The 27,354-nt window shown below is 45.5% G+C and overlaps 1 protein-coding gene across 3 annotated transcripts in view; it reads left to right on the forward strand.

Moving 5' to 3' along the window:
- Positions 1–27,354, forward strand: part of LOC144818446 (lysine-specific demethylase 4C-like) — a 1,795,190-nt gene that overhangs the window by 345,448 nt on the left and 1,422,388 nt on the right. For all 3 annotated transcript variants that reach the window (XM_078675868.1, XM_078675869.1, XM_078675870.1), the window contains exon 5: positions 18,531–18,724. In XM_078675868.1, coding sequence (XP_078531994.1) covers positions 18,531–18,724 — 194 coding nt within the window. The remainder of the gene's footprint in view (positions 1–18,530; positions 18,725–27,354) is intronic.

The raw sequence follows: 27,354 nt of genomic DNA on the forward strand, positions 1-27,354 counted from the left end.
GGGTCAGCGGCAACGACGCCGTCCAAGCCCGCCAAAGTCGGCTCCAAGGAGGCTACGCACAAGAAGTCTGCGCCCCGGACTCAGGAATCGGAGGCGGTGAAGGCGGGTTCCGCGCCCAAAGCGCACAAGGCCCACAAGGACGTCGGATCCGAGGGACCGATCAGACCTTCCTCGTCAGCGACGAAACCCACTGTGAGTGAGACGTCCCTCATCGCAGACTCACTGCAAAGAATCAGGGAGAAAGCCTTTGCCCCGTCGGCTCCGATACCATCGCCGCAGCCGCAAAAGGACACTCCAGCAAAGCCTTCTGGGAAACTTCTCTTTCTTTTGCCACCTAAGGAGGCGCCGAAAGCGTTTTCAACCAAACCGGCTCCGAAACAAGTTTCTTCGCCGGCTGGCCCGCTTCCACGTCGGGTACTCGAATCAGAAGACGATTCAGAGCATTTCATCGACGCTGACACAGGCAAGCTGACCCTCTATAAGAGGAAAATCACTTCGGAGCCAGTGGACTCCTATGTCATCCCACTGAAAAAGAAGAGGGTGCCCCTTGACGCCTCAGGCCTCACGGAGCCAATCCAGCCTCCTCCAAGACGGAGCCCTACTCCCTCCCCAGAACACTCTGCGGGTGAGGGGTGTGATGAGGACGAGCAGTACAATTTCCCTATCGATGAACCTGATGCACAACCGGATTCATACGATGACACTGGTGACCAGAACACCCAGGGTGTGGGGCAGGACCCGCAGCTCTTTAATGCACGTGCATCCCCGACTGAGGACTCAGCAGGCTTTCATGCACTACTTGAAAGGGCGGCAGCCAATCATGATGTGGACATGCATGCCGACCCGGTTGAGGAAGACTTCCTTTTCGACACCTTTTCAGTCTCTGAAAGGACAGTAAAAACACTTCCTATGCTAAAAGGAGTCCTCAAACATGCTGGGGACATTTTTAAGGAGCCTACAAGAGCGAGAGTGGTCAACCCTCGCATTGAAAAGAAGTACAGGCCTGCACCTGCGGACCCCGCCTACATCCGGGGACAATTGCCACTGGACTCTCTTGTGGTCGCCAATGCCAGGAAGCGTGCCAACTCCCAGACAACGGGTGAAGCTCCTCCCCCGGATAAGGAGTCCAAAGTGCTAGAGGCAGGGGGCAAAAGAGTAGCTGCACAGGCATCAAACTTTTGGCGCATCGCCAATACACAGGCGCTCTTGGCGCGTTACGATAGGGCACACTACGACACCCTAGAACAGGTTGTACAACACCTGCCTCCACAGTTCCAAGAAGCGACACAACTGCTCATTAACGAAGGGAAGCTAATCTCAAACGCAGCCATCAAGTGTGCGCTTGACGCTGCAGATACAGCTGCTAGGGCTGTCAACACTAGCGTTATGCTGAGACGACAGGCGTGGCTACGCATCTCAGGCTTTAAACCGGATATTCAGACAACAATTCTTAATCAACCGGTCAATCCTGATAGTCTGTTTGGTCCAGATGTTGACACCACCCTAGAGAAAATAAAAAAGGACACGGAAACTGCTAAATCCATGGGGGCCCTGCAGTCTCAACAGTTTCGTGGCAGCAATTTTCGTCGCTCAGGTGCACGTGGGGTCACCAGAGGACAAATGGGTCAACAATCCCAGTTCTCAAAGGGTGGAGCACAATCCTCGTTCACGAAACAGAACAAGGGAGGTTACAGGAATAACAGCAACAGAGGTCGCGGCAGAGGAAACAACAACCCCCGCTCCTCTACTCCAAGCAAACAGTGACTCTCTGTCACTGCCCCCCGACCACCTAACACCTGTCGGGGGGAGACTGCAGCAGTTCCTGCCCGTCTGGAAAAACATCACCACAGACAGGTGGGTGCGACAACTAGTCCAGTATGGTTATTGCCTAGAATTGAAGTCCACTCCACCCAACATCCCGCCAAGGCAAAGGCCTATGTCCGCAGAGCACTTGCTCTTATTGCAGCAGGAGGTAGTGGTGATGCTGCAAAAGGGAGCAATCGAGCAAGTGCCGGTGGGAGAGGAAGGCACAGGGGTATATTCCCTGTGCTTCCTTATTCCAAAGAAGGACGGATCTCTCAGACCCATTCTAGATCTACGCCCCCTCAACCTGTACATACTATCGCAACATTTCCACATGCTTACACTGCAACAGATTCTTCCCTTGCTAAACCGAGGAGACTTCTTAGCAACCTTAGATCTCAAGGATGCGTATTTCCACATTCCACTACACCCGTCACACAGGAAATACCTCAGGTTCACTATTCAAGGCAGGCACTACCAGTTCAAGGTCCTACCCTTCGGAGTCACAACAGCCCCGAGGGTGTTCACCAAGTGTCTGGCGACAGTAGCGGCGCACCTCAGGAGGCAGAACATCCATGTCTACCCCTACCTAGACGACTGGCTCGTACAAGCCAAGTCAGAGCAGCAGTGCGCCGCGGACATGTCAACTACAATTCACCTTCTTCACGATCTGGGTTTCTCCCTAAATTACCCAAAATCGCATCTTCAGCCGGCACATGTCCGGCAGTTCCTAGGTGCAACGATCAACACCCTGACGGCCATGGCTCAGCCAAACCAAGTCAGGATAGACAGCATGCAGGCCCTGATCCAAAGGTTCAGGCCACAACACTCGCTTCCAGCGAGAGTGTTCATGCAGTTGATAGGCATGATGGCCTCCTGCATCTTCATAGTCCCTCACGCACGGCTACACATGCGCCCGCTCCAGGAGTGCTTAGCGAATCAGTGGACACAGGCTCGTGGACAATTGACAGACCTAGTGTTGGTTACCAGTCGGGCATACGACTCTCTGCATTGGTGGACTCCACACAACCTTTGCAAGGGCCAACTGTTCCAAGAGCCTGTGCCGCAGATTGTCCTGACAACGGACGCATCTCTCCAGGGATGGGGAGCTCATGTGCTCACTTACACAGTGCAGGGACTATGGTCGACGCAGCAACAGAAGATGCACATCAACTATCTGGAACTGATGGCAATCTTCATGGCGCTCAAGTCCTTCATTGTACATCTGTGCAACAAGGTCGTGCTAGTCCGGACGGACAACATGACCGCGATGTACTACATTCAAAAGCAGGGAGGCACCCACTCGCCACAGCTGTCTCATCTGGCTCAGAGCATGTGGAAGTGGGCCATTCAGAGGAACATTTTCCTCATGGCAGAACACCTCCCAGGAAAGGACAATCAGATGGCGGATCTGCTCAGCAGGTACAGCCATCAAATGCACGAGTGGGAGTTACACCCATCTGTCCTCCACCCGTACTTCCAGCAGTGGGGTCATCCGGAGATAGACCTGTTTGCCACAAAAGAGAACGCAAAATGCCAACACTTTGCCGCCAGGTTCCCTCACCCACAGTCGCAGGGGAATGCGATATGGATGAACTGGTCAGGCAAATTTGCGTACGCTTTTCCGCCAGCCCCTCTAATACCGCTGGTCGCAAGAAAGCTAAGGCAGCACGAGATGACTCTCATCCTAGTTGCTCCAACGTGGGCGCGCCAAGCATGGTACACCACGTTCCTCGAACTCTCAGTGGTGCCGCATCAAAGACTGCGTCTCACGCCCAGTCTTTTGACGCAGAACCATGGAGAAATTCAGCATCCAGATCCGCAACAGCTCAACCTGGCGATCTGGCTCCTGAGGTCCTAGAGTTTGGGTACCTTAACCTGCCTCCAGAATGCATGAGCATCATCAAGGAGGCGAGGAAACCAACGACTAGAGCATGCTATGCTGCAAAGTGGAAGCGTTTTGTCATCTACTGTACAGCCAATGACATCAACCCGCTTGATGCATCTATCCCCAACATCATCTGCTATCTGTTGCATCTTTACAAGTGCAATCTGGCGTACACTTCCATTCGGATACATCTATCCGCCATAGCGGCTTATCTTCAGAACAGGCAGCACCTCTCTGTCTTCAGAGTGCCCGCCATTAAAGCCTTCCTTGAAGGTCTGAAAAGAGTCATTCCCCCAAGGACACCGCCAGCTCCAGTGTGGAACCTCAATGTCGTCCTCACCAGACTGATGGGACCACCATTTGAGCCACTGCACTCGTGTGAACTCCAGTTCCTTACGTGGAAAGTAGCTTTCCTTATAGCTATTACGTCTCTGAGGCGTGTCAGTGAGCTGCAGGCGCTCACAATCCAAGAGCCATTCATTCAAATTCATCCAACTAGGGTAGTGCTACGCACTAACCCCAAATTCCTTCCGAAGGTGGTGTCACAGTTTCATCTAAACCAAACTATTGACTTACCAGCATTCTTTCAAAACCCGCAAACGGTGGCGGAAAGAATGCTCCATACCTTAGATGTACGGAGGGCGTTGATGTACTACATAGACAGAACACAACCCTTTAGAAAGACAAAACAACTCTTTGTTGCCTTCGCACCACAACACAAAGGCAACCCAATTTCCAAAGCAGGGATAGCCAGGTGGATTGTTAAGTGCATCCAGATATGTTATCAAAAAGCCAAGCGCACTTTAACAATACCCCCCAGAGCGCACTCCACACGCAAACTGGGGGCATCCATGGCTTTCCTAGGGAACATTCCTTTAGAGGATATTTGCAGAGCAGCCACGTGGGTCACACCACATACCTTCACGAAACACTACTGTGTTGATGTGCATTCCAAGCAGCAAGCAGCTGTAGGACAGGCTGTTCTCAAGACACTTTTTCAGGTTTCTGCAGCTGGCACGGGCAACCGCCGCTGATGGAGGGACTGCTATGTATTCTATGCTAAGATATGAATTTAGCAGCCCACATGCCTCGAACTGAATATGCTACTTACCAGTATGCATCTGTTCTTGGCATGTAGGGCTGCTAACATTCATATCGCCCGCCCTCCTCCCCGGTGCCTGTCGCAGCTGCAGATATACTATTGTATTTATTCATTAGCATGGACATCCTTTACACTTTTCACTCCATCTTCTGCCACAATGGCGAAAAACAATCTGGGGATGGAGCCGATGCCCATGCGCACTGTAGTCCAGGGGAGGAGCCACCTATCTCAGGATACTTCGAAGACTCTTCCAGGACAACAATGTGCAATCATCCGAGCCCAACACTAGGCGGCGATCTAATGCTAAGATATGAATGTTAGCAGCCCTACATGCCAAGAACAGATGCATACTGGTAAGTAGCATATTCATTTACAATGTTGTATGCAGTTAAAACCACTGAGGTCACATTGTTGGGTGAACCGACTAAAATCCAGTCAGTAAATTCAAACCCCCCGATAGTTTTTGACCTACACGAAACTGAGCAAGCTTCAGTCAAACAAGGGAAGGCACCCGGACTTGATGAAGTCCCAGGCGATCTTTTTTTGCATAACACTGATGTCTGGGCACCATACTTAAACCATTTATTCAATGCTATTGCGGCTGGTGACCTAATCCCAGATACCTGGGAAGGAGCAGAAATTATCACTATTTTTAAAAAGGGCGATAGAGGCGATCCAGCTAACTATCGCCCTATTAGTCTTTTAGATATGACTCAAAAGATATATGCCAGGCACATATTAAATCGTATAAACACGTGGTTAGATGATGAATTAGTTTTATCAAAATACCAGGCGGGGTTTAGGGAAAAAACTGGGACCATAGACCAGGTATTGAGGCTATGCTGCTTGTATTGGAAATATGTCATCATCCGCAAAGGCCACCTGTATGTGACCTTTGTGGATCTACGAGCAGCATTTGACCTGATACCTCGTGATTTACTTTGGAAATCCTTGGAAAGCCAGGGATTACCTGGGGGACTCCTAAAGCTGGTGATGGGCCTGCATCAGGAGAACTATGCTAAGGTTAGGTGGGGCCCAAACGGGGAACTTACAGACCCAATTCCAATAAAAAGAGGAGTTCGCCAGGGATTCGTACTGGCTCCCACACTTTTCTCCCTCTTTGTCAATGACATTGCGGCTTACATGGAGAACTGTGATAATGATTCGCCTCGACTGGGCGGGGAGCGGGTACCGTCCCTCCTTTTTGTGGATGATACGACCCCTCGGGGCCTTCAAATTTTATTAGATAGGTTCCAGCAATATTGTACCCTAAAAGGGTTGGAAATTAACATAAATAAAACCAAATATATGGCATTAAACCCGCATAAAAGTTAAAAAAATTTTTTAATGTTAAATGGTCACAAGCTTGACTATGAACAGAGCTTTACATATTTAGGGGTATTATTAGACTCCTTAATGGGATGGAGACCACAGCTAGAAAAGTCAAAAATAGTGTTCAAACAAAACTGTCATCCAATATTAAAAAGATACGATAAATGTGTGAACAAGGCAGTTACCCCAGCAATAGAAATTTTCAGATATAAGGTTCAATCAGCTGTTCTGTATGGAGCTGAACTATGGGGACCAGTATGTAGGAAAACCTTTGAAATACTGGAGAACAAGTTTATTAGGGTATTACTAAAAGTACCCATTAATACCCCATTCGTTCCATTATTTTTAGATTTAAACATTAAGCACACTGACCATCATGCTATGTTGAGACCATTATTATTATGGGTTAGATTATGGACAACCCCTGAACTGTCTGACTACAAAAATGGGTTGAAAGAAGTATTGGACCTAGATAGTGGCAACCAAATATTTTGGTTCAAACATGTAAGAGTTTGGTTATCCAAACTAGGTCTAACCCACTTCTGGAGTGAGCCGGAGTCCTTAATTATGGCCTCTAAGAAAATTGTTAAATTGTCTTTTTGGTCTTACGTGAGCCATGACTCTGCGTATGTTAGAATGCATGGCCCTTTGACCGAAAAAATTTTATTGGTCAAAAACGTGGCTTGTTTTGAATCATTTCTTGATGAGATTCAGCCGCCATTGGCCAAAACTTTGTACTTAAAATATAGATACGGAACACTGAGAACTAAGGTAGTAGAGAAAAGCTGGGGAAAGTCAAACAGTGATTTCTGTACTGCATGTTCTAACAATATGAGGGAAGACGTTTTACACATATTGTTTTTTTGTCCGAGCTACGGTAAAGCCAGGAAAAAATGGATAGTGCCCTTATGTCGCATTATTGGCTTTAGTTCCCACAAGGAAGCTGGTAGAATTTTAAAAACGGATACCAGGCAAGTAATTGTGTTTGGAATTAGTAGATTTCTTCTGGCTGTATATTTTATTAGATTGAAAATGTCCCTCCCATTTTAAATAGTATTCATATGTACTGACCAAACCACGGATTACGTTTTTTTCTTATTTTTTGTCAATTTTAAACTACATGCCTTGGCTGTTATAAATTTATTTAATGACTTTTTAACCTTGTAATAATGTTTTTTAAACTATTTATTAACTCTGTGATAATTTTATTATTGAACCAAAGTGATGACGCGAAGTATTGATTACTGGTTTTGTGTGTAATGTTTTTATGATTGTATTATTGTATATCTTTTATGTTGCAAGTCAACGAAATAAAGATTGTGAATTGAATTGAATTGAGTGGTCCAGGCCTTCCGTTGCCTCGATATAATTAGATAAGTGGGTATTTACGTGCTTCTCAGTCATCTTACCGATGTGCGGCAAGAGGGAGATAGGCTGAAGATTTGAAAGATCTGTCCATGGGGAGGCCGCTTTTTTCCTTATTGGGTTCACCACCGCTAGTTTCCACTTCATTGGGACTTGCCCTTCTGTCAATGAGATGTTCATCACTGACTGAATGGAGGGTCCTAGGAGGGAGATCAGAGGGGCAACCATTTTTGCAGGGAGGAGGTCATTGGGGGACCCAGATTTTATGTGGCTGATGAGAGGTGGCAGGTCTAAGTCACTGACTAGTGGAAAGGTCAGTAGTGGGTTTTTATTTTGAGTAGGTGAGTCATTAGGGAGGGAGACCGTGGTTCCTGCACCACTAAAGACCGTAATTTTATTATAAATAAGATTAATTTTGTCCTCAAAGAACATTGAAATCTCATCACAGAGTGTTTGGGAGAATTCATCGGGGCTCTCACAGGCTGTGGGTTTACCGAAGCTCTGCAGTATTTTAAACAGCTCCCTTGGACAGTTACCTGCCTCTGCTAGTTGTAAGGTGAGACTATTTTTCCTGGCTTGCTTTACGTTTTTATAATAGGTTGACTGGGCCTCTTGGTAAGTTTTCCTTTTCTCCTCAGTTTTCAATTTCCTCCATGCTTTTTCTAGTCGCCTACATTTCTGCTTCTCTGTTCTAAGGTCTTGAGTATACCATTTTTCTTGCTTGGTGGGAGGGTATTGCTTATGGAGTTTTAGTGGGGCCAGGGTGTCAATAGCTAGCTTAAGTGAGTTATTAAATTTTTCTAGTGCAGTGTCTGCTGAGTCTTCATTTGTAAATGTTGGTAATATCCAGTTTGCCCTCAATTTTTCCACCGATATTTTGTGCCATTGACGGCGCAGAATTGGCGGGAGCGGCGCCTTGTGCAAGGATTTAGTCGGGCCCATCAGAAGAAACTCTATCAAAAAATGATCTGACCAATTGATTTCTTTAGCAGGAAGGCATCTTATTTTTGTGCAGTTAGAGAATAGTGAGTCCAAAGTATGACCACCTGTGTGGGTAGCACCGCTATTTATAGCCTTTAACCCCAGGTTAGACAAGTCTGCAGTTAGTGAGATAGTTTCGGGGTGTGTCAGATTGTCCATGTGTACATTAAAATCTCAGAGGAGGATGAAATTCTCCCTGGCTTTAAAATGTGGAGCTAGTAACTCCAGAAGGGAGAGGGCAAAGTCCGGATTGGATCCTGGTGGGCTGTACGCTAATGCGCCTTTCCAGGAGATGTGGCCAGCCGAGCTGAACTTGAAGATCATTATTTCCAATTGAGGACTGGACCTTTGTTCTAATATTGTTACCTTTAGTATGTCTTTATATATAATGGCTAAGCCACCACCTGTTTTATTAATTCGGTCAAAGTGTAGAATCTTGTAGCCTGATGGAACCCCAAGTGTAATTGCTGTAACCGTATGGTGTTTCATCCATGTTTCGGTTAAAAAACAAATGTCAGGCTGTGTGGTGTAGACGAGATCCCATACCTGAAGCTGATGTTTAGGGAGAGACCGGACATTCAAGAGAAAACATTTTAGTCCCTCTGGAAGTGATATATTTGGAGCGTTTCCATTTGTACTGTTCCTTACTACTAATGATTGGTAGCGACATTTTAGACATGAAAAACAGCCCTCAAGATTCTGACAAGGTATTCGAGTGCCACAATCTCCAGTAGGTTGTAAATCTAGGAGGAATTGGGCGGGGTATGTGATATTTCTCGTACCTGAGATGTCATGGTCCGTAGGGGTTGAGCCCATTGCCCCTATGCCACGTACTGTCGCGGACGGGCGCAGACGGGCAGCTCTTTGGCTGGTCTTCGGCGATGCTGCGCGCGATCGCTGCACGCTTGTAGGAGGCGATGGCTAAATAGGCCAGCAAAAGGCATCCACTAGAGCGCTAACCGCTCAGGAAGTGCCCCCGCAGGAAGTGCCTGGCTCTCCCTGACCCGCCCTCCCCGCAACGGTATAGGCTACCGCGTCGGACCGGGGCGGGCAGGAGTGAAAGACGAGCACAGGCTTCCTTTACCAACAGTGAGTGTTTCCTCCCCCTTTTAATCAGGATAGGAAAGGTGGTACAGATAGTGCCAATCCAGAAAATGTGGCGTTTTAACAGTGCGTGCTGATTAAGTGAGTGAGTGAGTTTTTAAGTTTTTTAAAATGAGCAATCAAGATAAAAGTTCCGTTTTTAAATCAACAGAGCAACATCGTTATTAAGTCAACAATGAGGTTTAAAATTGCAGGCAGTTCAATTCTCTCACATGCAACAGTTCTCAACACACCTCAGGGCACATTCGTGTTACCTTCAGCAAGCGAAGCGGAACGGGGACTCTGCCACCGTCACCCTTTCGCTTAAATACAGGCAGAATCTTAAAAATGCCATGAACATACCACAGCCGATGCAACTATCTCAACACAGTTGAACATCCCTCATGGGATCAAAAACTCAGATCCCTATTTATTTGCGGCCTCTTGTCTGCCCAGACAAAGGCGATAAATTCGGATTGTAGCTGCTTTAAAACACCCGAGGGAGGTTTTACCGGTAGGGTTGGAAAGAGGTATAAGACTTTGGGGAGTATGCTCATCTTGAGGGCCGCCACTATACCCAGCCACAAGAGATTAAATGGCCACCATAGAGTGAGCTCCTGCCTTGTCTGACGCAGCAGCCGACAGTAGTTCAGGGAAGTTGTCTCAGCTGTGGATAAGGACAGTATGATGCCCAGGTATGGCATACCCTTTTGATGCCACTGAATAGGGCACGCATGGGCCAGAGCCGTGATGGTTGTCTGCTTCAGTGAGAAGCCCAATGCCTGGGACTTGGCCACAATGACCTTGAATCCAGAGGCTGCTGCAAATTCCTCTTAATTCGGCCAAAAAATCCAGAACCGAGGTGTTGGGGGAGTACTCCAGCTTGGCGACGACATTGTCTGCATAAAGGTTGATTGTATGTCGCTATCCTCCAAAAAGGATCCCCTTAATCCGCTGATTCTCCCGAACACGCTGGGCTAACTGCTCCATGTAAAGAACAAACAAAAGGGGGTGAGCTGGCAGCCCTGTTGCGTGCCCCTGGTGATATTAAAGGGGTTTGATGTGAAGCCATATACCCTGACAGTAGCTGAAGGGCAGCTGTAGCCACTGAACACCCATTGGCGAAAACCCCAAACCTCTCCAAGACAGTCTCCAAGAAGGGCCAATGGACCCTATCAAACGCCTTCTTGGCGTCTATTGATAGGAAGAAGCGCTCCTCTGACTGTCGGTGGGACTTATCCAAGAGATGTAGTAGCCTTCTGGTATTCTCGCTATAGAAGCAAAGAAAACAGCAAGCAACATCCACAGGTGGGACTTCTGGGCTAGGAGAGGGCCAGTCCTCTACCAAAATCCGGTCTTCAACCTCTGTGGGGGGGCTCCCCAGGCGAAGAAGAGCGGAAAAACTACGCCGGTCCTGGTCACTGTCAAGGACGATGACGTCGAGGGTAGGTATGGCATGTCCACTGTCGACTCTGAGTTGAAGCGATCCCACATTTCTCCAGACGGACCCCACACCAGACTCATTGTTGTGGCACCTAAGAAGCAACATGCTACGGCTCCAGCGTCAACAGTACCGCCATAAAGTAGACTCGGTGGGAAGGAAGGTATGTAACACGGCAACCACTAAAATCAAGGCTGCTAGTGCTACAGCCCTGCTGGGCAGGTATGACCGTACCCTTTGGGAATCCCTTCAGCAGTTCACAGACCTCCTGCCAAGGGACAAGAGGGAGGATTTTACAGAGATATTAAATGAAGGACTTCTGGTGTCCAACCAAGTAATAAGTGTAGCGGCGGACATATCACTCCTTTCAGCACATGGCTAATGTCACAGAGTGGCTCTCCGTAGACATTCATGGCTTCGCCTCACCTCGCTTAAGCCTGAGGCTCAACAGCGATTCATGAATATACCCTTTTCTGGCGCTACACTCTTTGGCTCTTATGCGGATGAGGAGATGGCTCGCATGAAGGCGGAAATGGAGGCCTTGAAAGCAGTAGGTCTTGAAAAGCCGAAGGAACAACACAATACTTTCCGCCCTTTCCAACGACGTTACTCTTCCCAGAGATACCAGGACTGTCGGACATATCAGCAACAATCATAGCGGTCATTCCAACCGTTCGAGAAACGTCAACCTGCACAAGGGCCAGCAACCTGCACAAGGGAATAAGGCGCCTGCTGGTTCTAAGCCCTGAAGTCCCCCTCTTCTGTTACCCACTCCGGTGCAGAGAAGCATTCAAAATGTTCTGGCAGAGTGGCAAAAAATAACTCCAAACAATTGGGTGTTGAATATTGTTCATAATGGATACTCGCTATGTTTCACCAGCCCTCCTCCATCGATCCCTCCAACACACTCACGGTACCAACTACGTCTGTTACAATTGGAGGCCAACATTCTCTTACAAAAAAGGGCAATCGAACCCGTTCCTCTTGTACAGCGGGGCACAGGATTGTATTGCAGGTTCTTTCTGGTCCAAAAGAAAGACAAGAGCGAGTTCAGACCCATTCTCGATTCAAGTTCATCAGGGGGATTGGTTATGCGCGATAGATCTGCAAGGCGCATACTTCCACGTCCCCATAGTAAAGAAGCATCGCAAGTTCCTGAGATTCACAGTGGGGAACAACCACTACTGTGTGCTTCCATTCGGCCTGAAGTCAGCTCCCAGAACATTCTCAAAATGAATGGCAGTAGTGGCTGCCCATCTGAGGAAGGACAAGGTGTTCGTCTACCCCTACTTAGGCGACTGGCTGATCAAGGCGTCCACGTCTCAGGGAGCTTGACTACACTTCAATTTGGACCTCCGATCTTCTCCTTCGGTTGGGTCTTCACATCAACCAAACAAAGGCCGTCTCAACACCTGTCCAGTGTCTTCAGTATCTGGGAGCACCCATAGATACTTGCACGGCAAACATGTTTCCTTTGAAGAAGGGACGCTTATCGATCCTTCGGAAGGCTCAAGCCCTCATTACCATGTCCTTTCCAACAGTGAGGCAGGTCTCCTCTCTTCTGGGCTCCATGGCATCCTGTATCTTCCTCACTCCAGATGCACGACTCCACATGAGACCCTTGCAGGAATGTTTGGAGGATCAATGGAACCAGAGAATAGGGGATTGGGAAGACAGGATTCAGCTGTCACAGCATGCTCTTCAGTCTCTCAGATGGTGGCGCTCTCCCCGCAATCTCCTATGAGGGATCCCCTTCCACAAGGAGACACCGAAACAAACAATAGTAACGGATGCTTCTCTCCTCGGCTGGGGTGCACACACAGACCACCTTCAGATACAGGTCAAGTGGTCCATTAAGTAATCCACATTCAACATCAATCTACTGGAGCAACGAGCGGTTCATTTGGCTCTGGAAGCCTTTCAGCCATCATTCCACTCCAGTTTCCTGCATCTCCAGATGGACAATATGACAACAATGTTGTACCTCAACAAGCAGGGGAGGGGGGTGGGGGCTCAAGATCCCGACCGTTATCTCTGGAAGCTAAAACGATCTGGAAATGGCTCTTAGCCAGAAATCTGACCATCACAGCAACTCACCTCCCAGGTGTTCAAAATGCCCAGACTGACGCTCTAAGCAGACTCCTTCAGGAAAATCACAAATGGGTCTTAAACGACAATGTGGTGCGAGATATCTTCAGATGATGGGGTACTCCGGAGGTTGATTTGTTCGCTACCGCAGAAAATAACAAATGCCAATACTTTGCCTCTGGGTTTTACCAACCGGAAACTCTGGGGAATGCCCTGCAGATAACTGGTCAGGCAGATTTCTCAACGCCTTTCCTCCGATACGCCTGATCCCGACAGTTCTCAGCAAGCTCTCGCAGTCACGGACCAAGATGATCCTCATTGCTCTGAAGTGGTCGCATCAGTGGTGGTTTACGGATCTTCTCCACCGGTCCCTCCTGCCACATCTACGTCTTCCGTGTCGGCCGGACCTTCTCACGAAGTTTGGCGGGCAGATGGTGCACCCCAACCTCTCATCATTGAATTTGGCGGCATGGCTCCTGAGTGTTTGCAGTATGGACATTTTAATTTACCTCAGGACTGCATGGAGATACTTAAAGAGGCTAAGAGACCATCCACACACACTTCTTATGCATATAAGTGGAAGAGATTCTGCATCTGGTGCTCCTCGAAGAGGGAGGATCCTACTTCCTGTCAGGAAGATGTTATTCTCCCATACTTGCTACATTTAGCACAATCGGGCCTTCAATTTCCTTCCATTAAAGTGCCCCTAGCAGCTCTAACTGCTTATAGGAAATGCCCTTCACATACTTCCTTTTTCAAAATCCCAGTCGTTAGAGACTTTCTAGAGGGTTTGAGGAAAGTGTTTTCTCCCTTCAGGCGTCCTTCTCCTCCTTGGGAGCTTAATGTGGTTCTTTCTCGACTGATGCAGGAGCCTTTTGAACCCATTCATAGGGCTTCTCTCCAGCATCTGTCTTGGAAGACAGCTTTCCTTGTAGCTATTACTTCTGCCCGCAGGGTTAGCGAACTCCAGGCCATATGTTATCAAGAACCATACATAGTTTTCCATTCCTCCAAGCTGGTTATGAGGACACATCTGAGATTCCTTCCTAAAGTGGTTTCGGATTTCCACGTAAACCAAACAATTTAATTACCTACCTTTGTTCAGCACCCCTCTTCTCCTGCCGAGAGGTCTCTTAATTCCCTAGATGTCAGGAGGGTTTTGAAGTTTTATTTAGACAAGACCAAGGATATCCGTAGAGCAGATCAGTTTTTTGTAAACTATGGCTCTATCAGTACAGGTCTAGCTACTTCCAAACAGTCCATCTCCTGATGGAGTGTGTTCTGTATCCAGCTCTGCTATCAGAAAACCAACAAAACATTTGTTAGTAAGCCTGGGGCTCACTCTACCAGAGGCAAAGCTGCTACTGCGGCTTTACTCTGTAATATACCTATTTCAGAAATCTGTAAAGCTGCCACCTGGAAGTCAGTCCACACATTTACAAAACACTACTGCCTGGACACTGATGCCTAGGCAGATGCGCAGGTTGGACAGGCTTCACTTTGGAATCTGTTTGCCTAACGGAAAGGTCACTTCCCTGTTTCTTCCACCTCTTGGGGGTTATGGGATGGGCTTGCGCGTCTATTCAAATGCTTATGACTATACACGGAAATCCCCTACAAGAGAAGGAATAGTTTCTTACCTGTAACTCCAGTTCTCTGGTAGGGGTATTTCAGTGATAAGTCCTAAGCAACCCTCCCTCCTCCCCGGGGGAGGAAGCAGACTTATCCAGGATCTAGCATAGTCATTCATTTCTCTACGCCTTCAAAATGAACTGAAGATACTGCCACTAGCTGTGCATCATAGGATACAGGTGGTCTCCAGATTCTCTTAAAGGCACAGTATCCATTTTCAGACATATAATGGCAGCGTATGGTGGTGTTTCTCTGTCCAACCCTTTCATCTCTATGATGAAAAAAGCGGTTTTGTGAAGGGGAGTTTTCTATATGTATTAAACTCCATAAATTGCAAAATTTTAAAGTCAATGGCTATCTTTTTTCACTTCAAGATGAAGTAATGGCCAGTGTAGCCTAGTTAGTTAGGCTGCATTATTATCTTTCTATCTCTTAAGTGTCTATGCAGGCCGTCCCGAAGAAAGGCGAAAGATGACAACTTAAGATATATCTAACAAAGTTCTCCGGGGTTCCCCGCACATGGGCAGGACTATTCAAATGCTTATAACTTATCATGGAAATACCCTTACAAGTGAACTGGAGTTACAGATAAGAAACCATTCCTTTTTTACCATAACTGCCCACTTGAGGGCACAATAAATGGGCTAATAGTGCAAGTCTATTCTTTCTTCAGTTAGTATCTACAGAAGAAAGGTAGAATGTATGGGGGATGTGAGCTTTGCTTGTAGACCTATATAATGAGCACACAATTGTATTCCAGAGTGATGGTGCTGCAGCTGGTTCTACTCCTAGCACTTTGCAGTATACTTGGAAAATGGTGAACTGTCTCTGCTGGAATCCAGAGACTGCCATCACCCCAAAAACCGCACAAAGATTACTTTACACACTGCCATGCCTCTTTTCTCTCTCCATTGCAGGTGTAGTGTGGGAAAGATTTATATGTGATTTGAACTCTGGCAAGACCTCAGCTATCATGGTAAGTGCAGCACACGGAGGCATGCACTTCAGACCAAAAAGCAGACTTCCTAGTACCTTGGTAATGGCCAAACAGTAGCACAGGGGAAGAAGTGGGGCAGAATTATATTCGGTTTTACACATTCGCCTACCTGTTTATGCTTCACCTCACATGCTCTTTGCCATCCTTTAGCTCAGACCCTTATTTCTGTCTTACTTTTACTTCCACCAATCCCATCGAAGCCTCGTTGTAAATCCTGGACCTTGAGGTTTGGAGAAGCTTTTTTGGCTTCTAAAGTGCTTCTTTACTACTGCAGCCACAATCCCTAGAGGTTTTGGCAAGCCTTTTAAAGAGTCTGGGATATATTTTAAATTCTTGACAATTGACTGGTCTTGTGCATGGTTTTCTTTTCAATCCATGTTATTTCATTTATCATAGGCCACAAAATAAAACCTGCTTTGGCAAAGCTTATAGGTCTTGCTTATCTGAGAGCTATTTCTTTGCTTATGTCTTTCAGCCATGTTGTAGAGCAGAAGGAAGGTCGGGCGGGATAGAAAAAGCAACACCAACAACAAGAGGGTGGGCCGTGAGAGGAAAGAAGCAACAATGAGAACAGGGGTCTGGGGAATAGGAGGGGAAGTAGCAGCGCAGACAACTACAGGGTTGAGGTCAGAGGGATAGAAGCGACCAGAGGAGGTGGTGTGAAAGATGCAACACGATGGGAAGAAAAAAATAAAATAAAAGCAACAAGACTGAATACAGCACATACAGCAGCGGAAGGACCCTAATCGAGAATAAGCAGTCACTACTTTGTCCATGCTCCAGACGAAAGAAGAGTGAGTGAATTTGGCACGTGCTAACCACTTAGGAGGCAGACAGTGAGAGCAACAATGAAGCCTGTGAATGGTAAGCAGCGGGCGGGCCCGAGCCTCTTGTAGAAAACAAGATCTCCCGCAAGCAAGAGTGCATGACTGTGCATGTGCTTTAGGCAAGACCTCAAAAGAAATGAAAATAGAAACAATCCAATTTCGTAATTGTGGCAGCCAAACACTTACAATGAAAAGTAAACATTTAAATAAATTAAAATGTATCAAGCTTTGCATGTTATTTTAATAGAACAGTACCCGTGCTTCCAGGCAGGCTGGTGCCTTTAGAACTAGTATATAAACACTTTTTGGTTTTAATGCGCATCACCGATAAATATGTATTATTCATTTAAGGAAAAGGTACAATTGGTTTTGAATTAGTGTAACTTGAAGACATAGTTGAACACACTAGGACGACTAAAACAAAGCGATACAGAATGGGGGAAAAACGTTGGCAAAGAACAGTATTGTCCCATGGCTCTGGCACTGAAATGCACTTCTTTTTAGGTGCATGTGCACATGTTACCAGCTGAAATGTCACTCATCACATAGGACCACCAGTGTCGGAAGTGGGCTCATTCAATACCCCAAACTATATCCTGTAATGTATACATGTTTATTTCTCTATTTGTTCTTTTTTTAACTACTTCAGACTGGCAAGACCTCTAAAGATGCCTGCAGGACAGACCTAAAAAGGTGCTTCTCTGTCTTCCAAAATATTATAACGTTCTCCTATATCAGGAGTGCTTGTAAGCATCTTCCGCTTATGATGAGCTAATTGCACCCAAAAGGAGACCATTGAAGGCTGCTGTGATTTGCCTGTAGGCCTCTTTCTAAACATAAATCTTTATCCCTGCTGTACCTAACCTGGCCAGTGCATGGTACCAGTGCGTATGTCTGTACCTGTGTGCTTTGGTGTCTCTTTATCTATACAGTTGGTTAGTGTGTTTGAAGGTGTGTTGATATGGAAGCATGTATATTGGCACTCCATGCGAGTGTGCCTGTATATTTTGTGCTTACACTCTACAGCTTCCATATAATTACGTCTAAACTAGGAGTGTATTTAGACAAAGTTATACTGATTTTGGTTGCATTCATTTATTAATATATGGAATTCATGACTTTTATTCAAGGAATATAGTAGCTTAAAGTATAGATTTTGGTAGGGGCTTCTTTATTGCATGTAACCTGGACCTGCGCTGGCATACCGAGTTTCTGGAAGCATGTGGTGCCAACCATATTAGTGTAAACAGATATTCCAAAGCCCCACACCCTTCTGGCTTGCCTCCTTGGAGTGGTGGCGAGACCCAAGGGTCGCAAGATCCCCTACTAGCTTACCGAGATTGCATTGCTATTAGCGAAAGGGAGAATAACCATTGGCTGGATGGGTGACAGGCTGCCGCAGACTAACTCTTGGCTCGGACCTATGTGAATGTGGTGTAGCAGAGGACCACCATATGCGCCTCACCCATGCTGATGAGAAGGCTGAGGATGCAGTCATGACTTGGGGGCTGGTTCTTAATAAATGTAACGAAAAGTTGATGCTAGCTCATGGGATGACACGGAAAATGAGATGTGAGTATTTTGTTCCTTCTTTGCTACCTTGCATAAAATATGACTGCTAAGTGTGGTGATGATATCTGTATCTAAATCTAGATCTATATCTATATCTATATCTATAAGTTCTTTTTGGGTAAACAATTTATGTCTTGGACTCCCCATTCTGCTATTTTCAATGGATGCCTTATGCTTCCTGTGACCTGCATAACATTGTTGTGCCCTGTTCCTCAAGGCACTGTCTGGAAATACGGAGGCAGTATTCTCATTGATATGTAGTAACCTGTCTTTTGCGCTGCTTGTTTTTGTTATGTTTTTATGAGAAACTCAATAAAACAAAGTTTTAAAAAAATGTATGTTTTTACTCAAATGTTTGCTGGCACAGGCACCGGTGTAGGAACAGCTGTTTTACCCAATTTATTTGATCTTGTTTCCAGGACATTAATGAATGGAACATTTCTCACCTAAACACGATTTTGGACGTGGTTGGAGAAGACTGTGGCATTTCCATTGAGGGAGTAAATACTCCATACCTATATTTTGGTATGTGGAAAACGACTTTCGCTTGGCACACAGAAGATATGGATCTTTACAGCATTAACTATCTTCACTTTGGAGAGCCCAAGTCATGGTACGATTAACAGGTTTTCCCTTGATATTGACAATGTTGTAATCCTACTTACAGCAGCGTGAAATCAAATAACATAATGAATTTGTTTATAATTTATTTTTGCCACTGTTGCTCCCTGATTAGTTATTGTGGAATTGAGATATTGAACGACGTTAGATTGTTGTTATTGTCAACACAATTCAGAACTTCATAGACCGGTAAACATTTAAGACCGATTGCAAGTTTCAACGCTTTTATTTAGTATACTTAGGCCTGTGTAGTCTGTGGGGAAGTCAGCATGGAAATTTAAACAAACCTTATCACAAATTGCAAACTGTGCAGAAAATCAGTCATTAACACGAGTTTATTGCATGCCTTAATCCTCCACTATAACCCTGAATGTACTCATAGACACGATGAGGTTGTGCACTCGAGCTCTTTGTGCATGACCAAGAATCATTTTAGGATTGTGCAGGGAGCCTCCCAGCTTGCAAGCTCTGTAGCCCAAGGGTGCATTTTTACATTTCCATCTGTTCCTCTTGTACATGTAAGGGGTTTAGCGATTGGGTCAAGGATGGTACCTTAATGTTTTTACTGCTGAATATAAAGATATGTTTTAAAGCCTCTGACAGGTTTCCTTCGTCACAGCTAATTATTAGCAAGTCCTTTGACTTGAGTTACACTCCCTAATGTGCGCTCTTAGCTTTCTCTGGTTGCAGGATAAAGTTTTGTTCTGGAGACCCTTCTATTATTTATTATTTGTTTTTTTGTAAAGCGCATGAATCACCCCTGTCGGCAGTGGCCTACGATACTAAGAAAAAAAAAAGGGGAATTTCTCCTGGGACTATTTAGTTACCCTCTAATCAATGTTAGTGATGGGTAATACTCCTGTCAATGATCTCTCCCTCTTTCATGACCTTCTTCCATTCATCACATACTCAGTTCCTCAAAGAGAGATTATTAGAATCAATTAAACAACAGAACTAGTTTGAAAAAAACACAGTTTATCTTTAATAGAAATTAATAACGAATAATACAAAAATCTATAATAAATACGAATAACAATTAAAAAGTCCTATTGACAGAAAGATTTGACTGTGCATGAAGTTAAAAATACAAATTGTGTGTAATGGCAATATACAAAACTAAGTACTAGATAGCTAACAACCAGACAAAGTGCAAAAGGTAAAAAGCATCCTAGATCCCGTAACTCTACATCGAACTCAATATACATTTAATCAGGTGTCCATTAATCATTTCATCAAAAGAAACACTCGTATGGTTCCTTGGATGTAACACTCAATGATGTGTCGACGCGTTTCGGTAGCTTATGTGTTTCTATATGCCACCTTCTTCAGGACAATATATATATATATATATATATATATATATATATATATATATATAGATAGCTCTCTTCTCACAACAGCATGTATATCCTATTTATAAAAATTAATTACAGTTAAAAAGCACTCTACGTGCAGTCTTTTATCTATGCCCTATGATGTCCAAGTCTGTTTAAACATCATGATTAGACAATTTTTTACCAATTAGGCTGCTCATATAACATTTTACTCCCCTCCCAAGTTAACATCGACTCAGTAGTTATAATACACATTTTAAAGGAAAGGGAAGGAAGAATTGCCCAACAGCTCAATTCTGTGTAAATATGTCCTATAATCAAAAAATGTCATAATCCCCCCTGAGAAACACGATTTAACAAGACCATCAATCATTCGAAATCTACCATTCATTCATTTACGCCTTTCATAGTTTCCTTGATATGGGAGATAATAACAAGGACCCACCTTTTTGGTTATGATTAAAATTCCAAAATATCTTCTGGTTTGTATCCAAACAATCCCAGACCGTGTACTCCAAATACATCTTGGGGGTCCTCCTTTACTGTGTTAATATTCTAAGTGAGAAATGATGGTACACAGTTATTATGTTGCCTTAATATCAAGTCCTAAGGCTTATGAAGACTCTACACTCATACTTGACCTACCCGTGTACTCAAGTAGCTGTTTTTGTTATAGTCAAGTACTGTGGAACAAGCGGGGCTCATAGAGCTCCGTGCGCTTCTTTGAGGACGATCTATAACTTCTTGGATCTATCGATCTAAAATAACCAATAGCCAAATTTTAAAACTGTGGATGAAGAAGTTAGCCGGTTTCATTTCTAGACTATTCACAAGTTTATAAAGGTTCCCTATGTTTCTAAAAGGGGTTTCACAAATATGTCCTTTGATCATACTCACCAAAATATGGTGGTGTCACTGGAATGTACTTCTAGTGTTTTATCTTTGGTCAGTTTCTCGACCCCGTCTACGATACTTGCAGGTATTGAAGTCTAAAAACAATATACATCACAAAAATAAGAGGTCATTTTATACTATTTTCTATTTCCGCCTACGATACTAAAACAGTTCAGTTTTTTATAATTTCCTAAAATTGTGATGGGCAGTACATTCTCTGAAGTGTAAGGGAAGTTTATTCCAAAGGTAGGGGGCTAGAAATGTAGATGCACAGCTTCCTGAGTGGGTTTTCTTGATTTGTTGTTTAGTGAGTAGTGATTTGTTCATAGATCTTGGGGACCTTATTGGTCGATAGGGAATTCGTTTTTACATCAAGTAACTGGGTCCCGACTTTATGAGTAGAAATCTGGTGCCTCCCGTGGAAAGACTCAAACAGGATGTTAAGTTCTGGGCGGGGCTGCCTCTGACACTGTTGGGGAAAGCCGCACTTTATAAAATGATGTCCCTGCCCCGCTTTCTGTATATACTTGAGAACACTCCGTATCCGGTGGATCCGAAATACTTTAGGAAGGTAGCGGCATTGGTGTCTAGTCTTCTGTGGGGGGAACCTCCCGGCACGCATAGCGCAGACCAAACTTCACAGGGGGTGGTACGATGGCGGAATTGCGCTGCCTAATCTGAAATTATACTATTGGGCGGCGCAACTGAAGCCCATCAATCAATGGATACATGCTCCGCAAAACAATCCAGCATTTCAGGCCGATAGGGCGCAACTAGGCGCGGATAGTCTATTGGCTCCGCTGTACGACCAGAGGAAAGTGAGTAAACTGAAGGGGCCCACCAGACTTACGGCAGCGCTATGGCATGCAGCGACTGCGGCGCTGGGATGGAAAGGGAGAATAACCAAGCTCACATCACTGTGGGACTCTCGAGCCCTGGGAAACCTGAGAAACAGCAGAGGCTTCTCTCACTGGGATACCATAGGGATATCTACAGTGGGGGGACCTATGGGAAAGGGGAGAAGTGGTGCCTTTTGCCAGGCTGCAGGAACTTTATGACCTGGAAGAGAGGGAATCGTACAGATATGTTCAGATACGGCATGCGTTGCTCGCGGCCATACCCCCTGACATGGAGGTGCCGGAGTCGTCCCCACTTGAGGATCGCCTCCTCACAGAATTCATGATAGAGCTTGCGACATCGCTCACATACCGCAAACTACTCAACAACTTACCGGACCCAATGGCTCCATTGAAGGAGAAATGGGAGGGTGACATCCATGATATGGATGAACACGAATGGAATGAGGCGATGGCGACGCCTAAGGAAGTAGGTATCTCCGCAAGATTAAGACTTGCACAGCTGAAAATTTTACATAGGGTGTATTACACAAGGACCACGTTACACCGCATCCAAAGAGCACAACACCCTTACTGCCTTCGTGGGTGTGGGGAGGAGGGCACGTTCTTTCACACATTATGGGACTGCCCCCATATCCAGGAATATTGGAGGCGAATAATGCGCACGATATCACAGACACTAGAGATTTCCCTACTCCCCGAACCACGAAAATGCCTATTGAATGTATGGGACGCTAATGATTTGTCCAGGCACGGTCAACTCTGGGTTACATTGGGCATGATAATAGCCAAGCGAGACATTGCACAGCGCTGGGGGGAGGCGGAAGTGCCAACAAAATCACAATGGTGCCTAAATATGGATAGGGTGATGGTGACGGAAAGGGCGGTGTATTCTAACCGGGCCTGTCCGGGGAAATGGAATAAAATCTGGACCCCGTGGAACAAATACAGAGGGGAGATCTGTAAACCATTGCTGGAAGATGATCAGGCTATATCGGACGAGGAAGGGGAAGAGGACTACTAGATTACGCGGATTCTACAGGGACTGGGTGGTCAAGGGAACGGGGCAGACTTAGGATCTAGAGAGGGAACTCAAGGGACAAGTAGGGGACGATACTGAGGGTACTGCATCCTAGGGACCCTGAGCGCTTTCACGGCCACGTAATTGCAGGGTCTTGGAGCGACTCAGGCTGAATTGACACTGAGGTAACGCTTCCATACTCAGCTAATGCGACCAATAACCAACAATGTATGACCGAAATGTGATTCCTTATGTTTTTTGTTGTTGTTTAAAAAATAGAAAACCAAAAAAACCTGTACTGATCAGCAGAATATCGACTAAAATGTACCCTTTTATTCTATGTAATGGCGAGAATTGCAAAAGAATGACATTCAGACTCCTGCTTTATACTACTGAATTGTGAACACAAGATTGTGATAGCGGCCGGCCCCACGGGTTGTAGGCCAACAGCTGTGTGACCTCAAAGGTACAATAAATGTTTAAAAAAAAAAAAAAAGTTACTGGGTCCCTTGCCATTAAGCGCTTTGTTCACTAGGCAGCAGATTTTGAAAGTGATTCTGTTCCTCACTGGCAGCCAGTGTAGTGCACGCAGTAAAGGAACCGCGGCAGCTCTTGGCAGTAGATTGTGAATATGGTGAGCCACTGTATTCTGAACCACCTTGAGTTTATCTAGGAGGGATTCGTTGAGCACGGCCAGAAGAGCATTGCCATAGTCCAGGTGACTAATCACCAGTGCCTGGACTAGGGTCTTGCGCACTGAAAGTGGGAGCATTGGGATAAATCTTCGTAGTAGCCTCATAACATAAAGCAGGTGCCAGTGCTAGCCATCACCTGTCTTTCATAGTTAGGTTCTGGTCTAATTTTATGCCAGATTTTTCACTGAGGACTTTGGAGCAGGTGCCACTCCCAATTCGGGTGGCCACCACTCAGGGGGCCATAACAGTGAGCGGCACCGAAGAGCATGATTTCAGTTTTTCCACTATTTAGCTGGAGAAAATTCGCGGCCATCCATGCTGTGATAGCTTTCATGCCATCCATTCATAAAATGGTCTCTAGTCTCAGACGAATCTTTTTCTTAAGTCAGCAGAAGTTGGGTGTCATCCGCTTATGAGATAGGTGTGAAACCATGGGCTCTTCTAATGTTTGCAAGAGGAGTAACAGTATATATTAAACAGTGTGGGGGTCAGACAGGAGCCTTGGGGCACTCCCTTATTAATTATCTTGGTGCGTGACCTAAATGGTCCCAGGTGAATGGTCTGAGTTTGGTCAGACAAGACATTTCTAAACCACTGTAGCCCCTGTCCCTGGATGCCTATTTCTGCCAGTCTCTGTATCAGTCTTAAATGAGATATTGTATTGAAGGCCGCTGACAAATCTACCAGCACAAGCATAGATAGTTGAGTTTTGTATAGGCTGCATCGGATATGGTCTATAACAGCTAAGAGTGCAGTTTTGGTGCTATGCATTGATCTAAATCCTGATTCTTGAGGTCCACCGTCGGGCCTTTCTATTTTGAACAGTGTCAGAACATGCATTTTCAGTATACAGTGAGTGTTTCGGCTACACTTCCCAATTGGGAAGAATTATTTGACCGTGTTAAGGTTTCAGATAGTGTTTTGCCATATGCCTTTGTTCTTGTAAGATGTTTTCTTTATACTTTCTTGCTTATTGCGGAGGAGATGATGGGGAGTAGGTTTAGCTTAGGTAATCTTCTCATTTTGGACATCAATTGGGATGCAATTGAGTTGCTAGTTTTACTGATTTCATTTTGTGTTTGTTTTTTCTGGCCCTTTGCACATTTTGTAGTTTTCTTTTTTGGTCTTCTGGAGCTTCATAAGAATACCACGGCAGTGTGGAATTTAATTAAATATGTATTTGCCCACGGGGCAGGTTTCTTCATAAATCCACTTGTCCTGTAACAAAATCCACTTGCCTCTCTGGTGCCATGTAATGCAGAGACAAATTATGGCAGCAATTTCATTATATAAGAGCCCTAATATAGCCTCTCCGATTATACCAGGGCTCATACTGTAGTAGTGTTTGAATGCTTGCAATCCTCTTATTTTGCCACGTTTCCACAGATCGCTAGAACTCTAAGTTTTTGAGGCGACAAATGGAAGTGAATGGGAAGATTCCAGTAATATTTTCTGATCTTTCCAATTGGCATCTTGCCCATTGCAAAGTCCTGCAGTCACTGGCTTGATGGCAACGTCTAGGTTTCAAACTGCAGTGGAAGAAAGTCTTTTGCTCCTATCTCAACCCAATTCCCAACCCAACCTCACCCCAGCGAGCTTTTCCTGTCGTAGGCTGAGATTTTCCATTCCATTTTTTAAATCATTGCCTGAAGATGGCTGTAGCTGTTTGTTGTCGAAAGACCTGTTGTGAACAATACAATGTAATACAAAGGCTGAGCTTTGGACAAGCCCCTTGCTCCTGATTGGATAGCTTTCTTCATCTCACTTCCCTACACTGGATTGATGGCTATACTCCCTATTTTTGTTTTTCTTCCACCACTTCAGCTTCCTACTTTACCATCCTTTCTGTTGGATGAGTTGAATCCTCCCACTGCTCACAAGGAGCTTTTTGCACGTTTCCTTTAGCATTCCACAAGAGCGCATGTCTTTCTTTGTTCTGATGGACTCTTCCAATTACAGATTCCTTACCTGTAGAATATTCTCAGGCACCACGCAGGACACTGAGATCTTTAAGACAGTAGCTCACACATGTCACTAGGTGGTGTTGTGTGACTCCATGTCTGCCTTGTTGCACTCTGGAAGTGGCAGAACCTCTTATTTGCGCCACTCCTATGTACTGACCTAAGTTCCCTTTTTTCACACTCTTTGGCATATATTTGGAGCCCTGCTCCCAACTTTGTTGTAATCCTCCAGATTCCAAAACCATGAGACAATTGGCCAGGAAAAAAATATGATTCAGAAAAGGGGGTGGTGATGAACCGAGTGTCTGAATTAAGCAGACCACTCTTACCCAGTCCAAAGATCAGGGCTTGATCCATCACCGTTATTTAGCTCACTGCCCCATCCCAGCTCAGAACCTGGCTATATGCAAATTAGTCTGTCCCTGGCCCAGTGCATCATGGGAACAGGGCAGACCAAACTACCAAGCCAATTCTTCACCAGGAAGGAGACAAGCACCATCAGGATTCAAGCAAGCCGGGCCGACGACGCCTGAAATGGCAGAAACCGGTCCCCGGAAGCTTGTTTCCTTCCCAGTGTAAGAATTGGCTTGGTAGTTTGGTTTGCCCTGTTCCCATCATGCACTGGGACAGGAACAGACTAATTTGCATATAGCCAGGTTCTGAACTGGGATGGTGCAGTGAGCTAAAAAACGGTGTTGGATCTAGCCCTGATCTCTTGACTGGGTGAGAGTATTCTGCTTAATTCAGAAACTCTGTCCATCACCACCCCTTGTTGTTAAATACAGGAAAAAAATATGGCCCTCCCCATACACTCTAATACTACCTAGCCAAACCATGCTCTGCTCCTCCATGCTCTCATCTGGCTAAGCAGCAAAGACCAGCTGCTGGTTACCCAGCATTCCTCACCGGACTTGAAGAAAATGTTCTCTTCAGTTAGTTTTGGCTTAAAATCCATGAATGTAATCTGTCTTCTGGGCTCATACAAACTCTATTTTGGATAAGGCTACCGAGATCTTGCCAGCCATCCCTGAAGATCTCAGAGTATCCTTTGCCCAGAACAACCAAGATGGGCAGGATGTAGCAAAGTATGTCTTCGTAACTGGCCATGACACCACAGACTGTGTGGTTTATGCCATTTGCACCAGCGTGCATTCATGACTTTTGGGGGCTGTCCAAGCATCCTTTATGGCATCAAAAGCAAAGTGATTGACAGAATGTGTGAATTCATCTCAACCACTGCTAGGCCCTCTGGGCCGCATCCCAACTCTTCTTTTTTCACACATCATGCAACCTCAGTTTTTCAGCTTAAATCTTTTCTGGATTCACATGCTGTGCATTATTCCGCCTTCTAGTGGTTGGGTCCTGAATTGTTGTATTTGTCCTTTTTTTTTTCTCTTGTTGGTGGGCGTCGACATACCACCATTTGCTGTCCTCCTGTGACGTGCTTCCTGTGGAAGCTCCCACATTTGATCGCCATCTTCAGATTTTTCTTTTCCGCCTGTGGGTCTGGATTGATACGGAAGGAGCTCCTGATATTTGGAGAAAGGAATTGACAAAAAGAAAGGAAACATTTCTAAAAGACAAGGATACCGGACTTCGAATCAAGGGACTAGAGTGTGCTGAAAGGTGAAAACAACAGCCTTCGACGACAAACTGAGAATGTGCATACAGGGGGCTCCCTGTGCGCGGTAATGGACAAGACACCGTCAAATTCTGCAAGAAAGTACACACAAAAGGACCAGCATCCAGTCTGCAACTTTTGCTTGCCACTGGATCACCAAAGTGGCGATTGCAACGCGTGCTCGGCTTTCACCCCAAAGACTTTGAGGATGCGAGAGAAACAGAGAAGAGCCAACTATA

This window comes from Lissotriton helveticus, chromosome 2_1, assembly GCF_964261635.1.
Source record: "Lissotriton helveticus chromosome 2_1, aLisHel1.1, whole genome shotgun sequence".
Classification (NCBI taxonomy): Eukaryota; Metazoa; Chordata; class Amphibia; order Caudata; family Salamandridae; genus Lissotriton; species Lissotriton helveticus.